Consider the following 8256-nt stretch of genomic DNA (forward strand, 5'->3'; position numbering starts at 1 on the left):
ATTTATAATTTTTTCGCCAAAAACGGTCTTTTAAGTGTGTTTAAACGCCCATAAATGCGCGGTTGCCATCGGTCGAGTTCGAGTCAACGTTCGACTGTTATCGGAAGCACCGAAATGTTACGATCGACGCTTGGGCCGTCAAAAGTGTCAACATTTTAAGTTAATTTTTTCATTTTTTCAACCAGAACGGGCTCTTTAAGTGTGTTGGATCCGTAAAACTTCCAGTTCAGCGTCGATAATGCGCTGTGGGCTTCGGCCTAGTTCGGGGGCAATCGGCGTTCGTGCGTCAAAACAGTCAACAAACGTCAAAATTGGCAGCACTTACCTTTTTGCCGTCGAGCTCGTGAGTTCCTTGCGCTAAGACCTTATCTACACTGGAGGGGTCGGTGAACGTGATAAATCCAAATCCCCTAAAAGCAGACAGAAAACGTGAAAAAATCGGCTGCGCACCGCGTTGCGACTAGCTAGTGGAGAAGATATCTGAACAGGGTTGAGTGGGTGGGGGACAGATGGCGCCATGGTTCGACCCGATCGGATCGGGTGGGGGACACGGGCGGGACAAGGATAGGGGGCCAGTTACTGACAGAGTGAGTGAGAGCCAGATATCTTCGATCTACGCCCTAAGTGGACCGAGCGAGTGCCGGACTGGCGACCTCTGTCGGGTCCGGCAGCCACTGGCAACGCGCATGGGAACGTACCTGGGGGTGTAGACCAGCGGGCCGCTGTCCTGCGCGCCAGCAGCGAAGCAGACGCTGCCGCTGAAAGAGATCAACTCACTTCACAACCCCCTCTTTGAGCATTAATTGGTCACATGTGCGGACTACTATGGAACTAGGACTACTCTAAGGCTAGGGCGCAGCACTGGCGCGCAGGTGATGCGCAGCAGTGCCGCCCCCACGGGGCAACTAACAAGCAACTGCTAACTAGCTACGCGTATGGTACAGGGGAGCGGGAGGCGGGGGCGTGGTGGACTCAAGTGACTTACGAGCGCAGTGGCAACATTGTTTCGCTTCAGGAGAACCTGCACACGACAAGTATTGGCCAGTATTTAGGCACTTCATGGGAACAAACGGGCCGCCAGCTGCAGCCGACAAGGACAATAATAAGCCGCACAGTTGTAACGAGGGAATTGAAATTCCGGTTCGGCCAAAAGGCGAACATGCAAACCAGACGGGGGCGCGCGGCAGGGGAAGCTGGGGGGAAAAGCGACGGAATTGATAACTGCGCTCGGCCAAAAGTCGCCCTGGATAGCTGGAAAACTGGCGAAGCCCCCCCGGGTGGACTCGCTTTGTTCGCATCGTTAATGAGTTTCCTTGTCCTCGAATGACCAGCAGGCAGCCAGAGTAAAAGAATGTCACTTCTGTCAAGGTTGTCACATCAGTCAGAGCGAAAAAATGACAGATGTCACCTCGGTCAAGGCTGTCACAGCTGACACTGTCAAATGCGTGACGATGTTTGCAATTGGCAGTGCACAATTTGGCAACTTGCGACTGTTTTGCTCGCTCCTCTGGCCGCTTCAGGAGGAAAAAGCGATGCGGGTTAACCTCAATTTAATTTGGCCGTTTCTTCTTCGCATTAGTGCAAAGTGTCGGCCATCGATCATGCGATCGGACGGGGCCTCGGCCATCGTCCAGTTTAATCTTTGCTAATTTACTGTCTGACGTTGCAGACTTGGATGGCGCTCAATCAATCGTGTGCGATCGCTGCACTTTTTGCGCCCCGAAAATGAAAAATTGAGCCAGTTTGGACCATCTAAGGGCGTTTTAATGCGCGACTGGCAGAAAATCCTCAAGATCATCCTCCAGTCGCAGCGTGTGCGCCGTCTGTTAATAACAGTCGAGTTAATGCGCTTCTTAGTTACGGGGCGCAGTTTTGCGCCGAATTGTTCGACTACAAATCTGCCGTAATTGCAGTCCGGATTAAGATGGCTCCTCGATTAACTTGCACCAGCGGATTTATGGAGCGCTCTAATTGAATAATCTGCGCCTACTCGCTGGAGCCTACGGCGGCCCCCTATTGTCTGTCAAGAGCGGGGAAAAAACGCATCGGTAGGCCCTCTCGCAACGCAACCCATCAACATCGCGCTGAGCTGGCAGCCTTAATAAACAATGACGCAATTTCCCTGTCATATTCAATGACGACCGCTCATAAATAAAGCGCCAGCGGATGGAGAACGCGGCGAAGGAGTAATGCGAACGTCGACGGTTTAAAATGTTTGGTTTTGGCCCTTTTTTGTTTGACTACACTTAGCAAGGAAAACAGGGGGGATTGATGAGCAACTTTCGCAACGACGCTTTATCGCGCATTTGCCTTCCTGTTTATCGATTTGCCCTGTATATATTGAACACAAGCACGCCAGATGCCCACTGCCACCCACCAATCCAGGCTAGAATGAGCTGGCGAGTTCGATTATGCAAAAATACGCCGGCTGTTTTGGACAAATCCACGCCAAAAAGGCAACTTCGGAAAAATTTCATGCACAGCCCCCGTATATTGTTGCATTTTTCGATTCCCCGGACGATTCTAGCCTGACTTGATGGGTCGCACTTGGTACCGAGCGTCAAAACTGCGCCCTCTAGCATCCTCCGATGTTCAATTGTTTCCGCAGCCCTGCGCCATCTCAACGCACTGGCGCAGTAACTCAGTTCCGTTCAAAATTGCTCAAAAAAGTGTTGCTGTCCTTGCTACAATTTCAGTCCTGATTTCAGTTAATAAATGCGTTATAACTCATCGGTTAATGAGTTATGGCGCATCGACTCAGAGAGCGGCACCAACTCAACACCCAGGTGTGGCCCAGGGCTACATGCGACCACACTAGACTTTCGCAGAAATCCGAATCGGCCCACATATACCGGGTGGCACAAAAAAGATCAATTTTGTTTCCCGTTCGTACTGCCCTCTGGCGCCCAAACTATTCGTCCTAGATAGCAAGTGCGACCCATCAAGTCAGGCTAGAATCGTCCGGGGAATGCAAAAATGCAACAATATACCGGATGTTGTGGGCAAAAAATCCAACTTGCTCAAAACTCAGTCGAATTGGCAAGGAAGGACATTGCGACATTTTAATCAACTGTGTCCAGGACGGTTCACAATGGAAAATCGCCGTCATGCCGACCAACAACGGGCATCAAACGTGGGGGGCCAGAAAACCACCCGAAGGAGTTTCGGGTGCTGTTCGGGAGAGCGTTGACAAATGCGGCCAGTCGGGAGAGATAATCAGGAGCGCTCCATTTCACGGCGAACGGCATTTACTTTATCCATCTCGTTCCTTTGGACAATTAATTCCTTTGGTGCTGGGGGTCGCTTTTTTGCGATTTGTTTCGGTGCGCCGCCCGCCGGATCAGATTTCGAGGATGGCGAGGGCCAATGGGGGCAGCGGACCGAACCGAGGCCGCCCCATCGCTGAGGGCCACATTCCCAAACACCCTAAATACACATGTTTGAGAAGGCGGATTAGACGTGCAAACTGGCGGCTTGGGATTGAGACAAATCTACGTGTAGGTACTTGACGACATGGTTGCCGATGGTTTGTTTGTCCGCGCTGGGGAACGGGCGGCATCGTTGCCTCCCACTCATCCACATATCTGTCAAAGGGTTCCACTGATCACCTCGCGAATTTCTCATTAGTTATTCCCAAGGTCATCTCGATTTTTGACATTTATGACATCTTGCCGAATACCATTTTCGTTGACAGGTGTAAACGTCAATTTTAAAATCACTTTTTCTCCTCTTTTTCCGTTCACCTCTCAATTTCCCTCGCATATTTCGTCCAATTTGGATACTTCCAATGACGTGTGCTCTAATCACTCGAAACCTGCCCCCATTCATGCCCTCTCTTTTGCCTTCACACATATGTCGATCGGAAAGCATTTGCGGGAGAGAGAGACAATCATGTGTGGGCATGTCATCACTCGGTCCGCGAGTGTTGAATGGGACTTTTCAAAAACATGGAAAAGTCGAAGATGCTCGAACATTTTTTCGATTCATTTGATCAGGTAAAATCGGAAACCAATCGTTTCTCATTCTGATATCCATACATCCTTAGCCACATCTATTGGCTATGTTTTGGGGCGACCAGAATGCGTTGATAGTGATTGGCTGGTTTTTGGGAAGCATTTAAATTGAACGGCACCACAATTTAGCGATTTACATGGGGTTAAATGGAGTTTTTTGTCGTTCACTTTACCAAATCGATTTGATACGGAGTCGATTCGTAGTAATCGATGTCATTTGCAACCAATTCGAATGACATTTGATATTGTTATTCAATTTTGAAAATTCCTCTTCCATAAGAGCCTGTACAAACTTTTTGGTTTTTTCGCTGTTGCTCATAGAGGAAATTTTTCTTCAACCAACCAAAGCCGAGTTATCATGTAACTTTTTCGTATCTAACCGTCTGCTAGATAAAAGCCAAAAAAAAAAAATTTTTTTTGCCCAAAAATTTTGCTGTGGAACCCTTACGATTTTTTCGAAATTTTACATTTTATTTTTTTGTTCGAAAACGAAGCATCCTATCGAGAAAAGTTATTCTTGATCAAAACTTGGGCCTAACGAGGCCGATCTAATGGTATTTTTTGCAACGCTCCAGCTGTCATAGTTTTCGAGAAAATCGCCAAAATATGGTTTTCGAAAAACTGCAAAAATCTCGATAACCAAAAGAGCCGGACCGAATTGAGTAAGCTCGGTCGATGGGCCGTCTCAAGGGCCCCAAAAAAGCTCCTATTCACTGTTTTGCTCTGATCGCTACTAAGCGAGCAATTGGCGATTTTCGAAAATAACGCGAAATTTCGGGGGAAAATTTTCGAAATTTTCACCAATTTTGCGATGTCAAATTTTGACATAGGAGGTCTTCCTAGTGATCCAAAGCAATCCATTACAAGCCAAAAAAAATTTTGAAAAAAAATCCATTTGTTATGCGACTGGTCCAATGGAGAATGTCGCTTTGTTGCGACAGCGATGGAACCGCAACGGTGTTGTTGTGCTCGTTTTAATTACTTTTCTGTCAAAGGGCCGATCCTGCAACTTGCCGATAAAATGATAAACGAGGCACGATACGGGGCTTCGGTGGCAGGCCGGTTTTGTGCCGCGCGCGCTTTGTTCTTTGACTCACATTCGCCCTGATTATTATTGGCAATTTTTTTCCCAACAGCCGCTTTTTCCTGCATTTTTGCATTCCCCAGACGATCCCAGCGTGACCTGATGGGCCGCACTTGCCGTCTAGAACGACTAGTTTCCATTGAAACGCGTGTGTGTCTTCCATGAACGACCGGGAAAGCGAGGAAGGCGCATAAAAGGGGGACGCGGCGCAAAAGCGCCCGCTATTGGCGCAAAATCCTCCATATATTTGATTTGAAATAGTCGGTGGTAATAAAACGGGCTTAGGCTCAATGTGGGAAATATGCGATCCGGGCGGGAGGCGGTTTTTCCATCTCAACTTTCCGGCGAAATGAAATTTCCGAAGGCTGCACGGAATCAATTCGCCGATTGGTTTCCATATCGAATATGCGGCACCGAGATGAAAATCCATCGTTCCATCGCGGCGCCCTGCAGGTGGCGGCCATTTTGGACGGGCACTGTCACTTGTCACTTGTCACCGCCATATTGCCTTTGCTTAGATAGTGATCGGAGCGGGTGGGGGCCGGACGGGACGTCGCCTCGAAGAGGGGAAGTTTAGCGACGGCGAAACCCTTTGAACAGTGACGACTTTGCCTTTCAAGGCCTTTCAAGGGCCTTAAGGAGTTTCGAATGCGAATGCGAATGGATGGATGGTCACGGTTTCTCTTCGGCGGCTTTGATCCTCGCCCTTTCAGGGGTTTCAAAGCATGGAAAACCCGTGCGGATTAATCCGGAGCATCAGCTGATAGTCGGGAGCAAGTGGAAAAAGGCGGCTGAGGCGCAAATCTGGGCCAATTTGGCCACCTTGACGCTGATCCGGCAGGGAAAAGCAGCTGGAAAATGAACTGGCGCTTCCCTGAATAATTCAGCACGCTAACAAATAAATGCGCCTCCATTCCAGGCCTGTCTGCCTGCTTGACTGCCAGATAGACAGGTTTCGGAATGATGATGAATCCGAGCGATTTGATTCGTAGAGTCGGGGAGAGTGAAGGAGAGTGGCGAGAAACCGCCCGGAAAAGTGCCAGCTTAAGCGAAACATCCATTGAGGACGAGAAACCGTTAAAACAACCTCATTGCGATCGATTTTTCCTCACACTCAACACGTTGACCGGTTTGCTTTGATTTCGCSCCGACCAATTGAGTTAGAGCGGCGCAGCTAGAGATCGTGGATGTCCAAACGCGATTTTTCCTGCCGCCCGGCCAGCARGATTTCCCAGCAATTTGCSAAATTGACGCGAAAAAGGGCCGGCAAAACGCGAGCTTTTACTCATTAGTCCAGTCATTCATGCGTTCCTTCCGCATTTTTKGGCAAAAACTGATYAAAATGCGCAGTTTCGGSTGTTTTGATGCAMASGTGTGTCATACACACACCGGTTATGAAACTCAAAAACGGATCRRATCTGAAACTTCTAGAATGTTTGAAGGTCACAAATATGCATTTGTGATAATAAACTGAGTTACCCAGGCCTGCTGGATTTGGCCCGAGTTTCATAACCGGTGTGTGTTTGACACACGTTTGCAKCAAAACACCCGAAACTGCGCATTTTGATCAGTTTTTGCCCACCTCCACTGAAAAAGGTGATCGGGAACTGAGTTAACCCATTAAACCAGAGGGCYGCAACAACTCGAAAGCGCATCTCAACACAGTGTCTTAGGCCTGGGTGTGTTAACTCATTAACTCCCAGTGTTGCCCTACAGGCCTACGCTGTCCGAGCGGCGTTCCCGAAACCGGTCCGGTTCCGTCGGACAAAAAGCGGGCGCATTTTCCGACGGCAATCGCGCTCCTCCTGCGCCCCACCAGCTAAAGAGAAAACCGGATTTGGGCTGTCAAGACATCGACGCCTGATTGATTGATTACGCGCCGGATGAATCGATGCGGATTAACCTTAATGGGCTGAGGAGTGTCGGCGATTTGGGCCGGGGATGGGGGGCAGCTGGAGCCCCTCTCGCGTGGCCCACTCAGCCCCCAGCGACTTCAAGTGCGGTTGGGCGGCCTCTCCGACGTCTTACTCCCGACGGATGGCGCTCCAAGTGACCATTGTCAGCGCAATTGCCTCCTCCTGATGATGCTCGGCTCGGCCACCGTCGATTCCATTATGCTAATGCGGAGGCAACGAGTCGAGTGGGCCGGGCAGATAGCGCGACTTCAGACACTCCATTGTTTACTTGGGGCCCTTTTGCCGACGTGTCTGAATATACATGAGCGTTCCATATGGAGCAGCCAGCCGGGCCCGCGCCCTCCACTTGGCCCCAACTTTCAATCGAAACCCCACTTAAGGCGGGGGAGGAGGACTGGTCGAGTGTCGTCTTGAGCAGCTGACGGTTTTTTCCGCCCCGCATAATGATGATGATCATGATCACCTTTAGACGCCCCGCCAATGAAGCGCCCCCCCCATTGGGGAATAATGCGCCATGATTATTTCACAATCTCTAATAGCCGCATTAAATGTTAAAGAGCCGAATTATGTTATTAAATTCGTTCGCATCGTGCCAGGGCATTTCGCAAACGAATTCATTATTCCAGACAGTTTATACAATAGAGAATGGGTTAATAATTTAAATCGCCCCGTCAGGCCTCTGTGTCTCTCTCTGTGTGTGTGTATGTGGATATGGGCCAGAATTGCCGCCTTTGTTCCCAGCTTTACAGGGGAGGACGAAATTTGGGGATCGCGTTTTCGGTTTGTGATCGCGCCCCGTACGCTCGCACTGCTACCGGGACGGTGCAACGATGCCCGGCCATTTAATTAGGTTGCGGCCGCAAAGAAATGCGGAAAGTTCGCGTTTTTATTAGAAAGTTTCGGCAAATTTATGCGCAAACTTTCCCCGAGGGGGCCGAAGAAAAGTCTTTTTAAACGGGTTGATGAGGGGGCCGGAAAACTGCGCCCGAACCGGATAAAACGCTGGAAACTGGCACGCCACTGGATAGAGTCAAACGCAAAAAGCATTTCCAATTGCAAAATGTGGGGTGAAGCTAAACTGAAAGTTTCGAGCTGCCCCGCCATCGTCAGACTCCTTCCGGCCAATCAAAACCTCAGGACCAATTGATATTCGTGGACGAAGTTTCACTGGCTTTTGAGGCGCAAAAAACGGGTTTGAATGCGCTAATTTTGTGTGTCGGCACAACAACCGCAAAAGAGTGTT

The 8256-nt window shown here is 49.5% G+C and overlaps 1 protein-coding gene across 1 annotated transcript in view; it reads right to left on the reverse strand.

Annotated features, from left to right (window-relative positions):
* Positions 1 to 8256, reverse strand: part of LOC109541900 (RNA-binding protein Musashi homolog Rbp6) — a gene marked incomplete in the record, with an annotated part of 99721 nt that overhangs the window by 54443 nt on the left and 37022 nt on the right. The window contains 2 exon segments of the mRNA XM_048663086.1: positions 326 to 410; positions 699 to 758. Of these exon segments, the coding sequence (XP_048519043.1) occupies positions 326 to 410; positions 699 to 758 (145 nt within the window).

Source organism: Dendroctonus ponderosae, unplaced genomic scaffold (genome assembly GCF_020466585.1).
Source record: "Dendroctonus ponderosae isolate FM_Combo_2020 unplaced genomic scaffold, Dpon_F_20191213v2 Dpon_F_20191213_12, whole genome shotgun sequence".
Taxonomy (NCBI): Eukaryota; Metazoa; Arthropoda; class Insecta; order Coleoptera; family Curculionidae; genus Dendroctonus; species Dendroctonus ponderosae.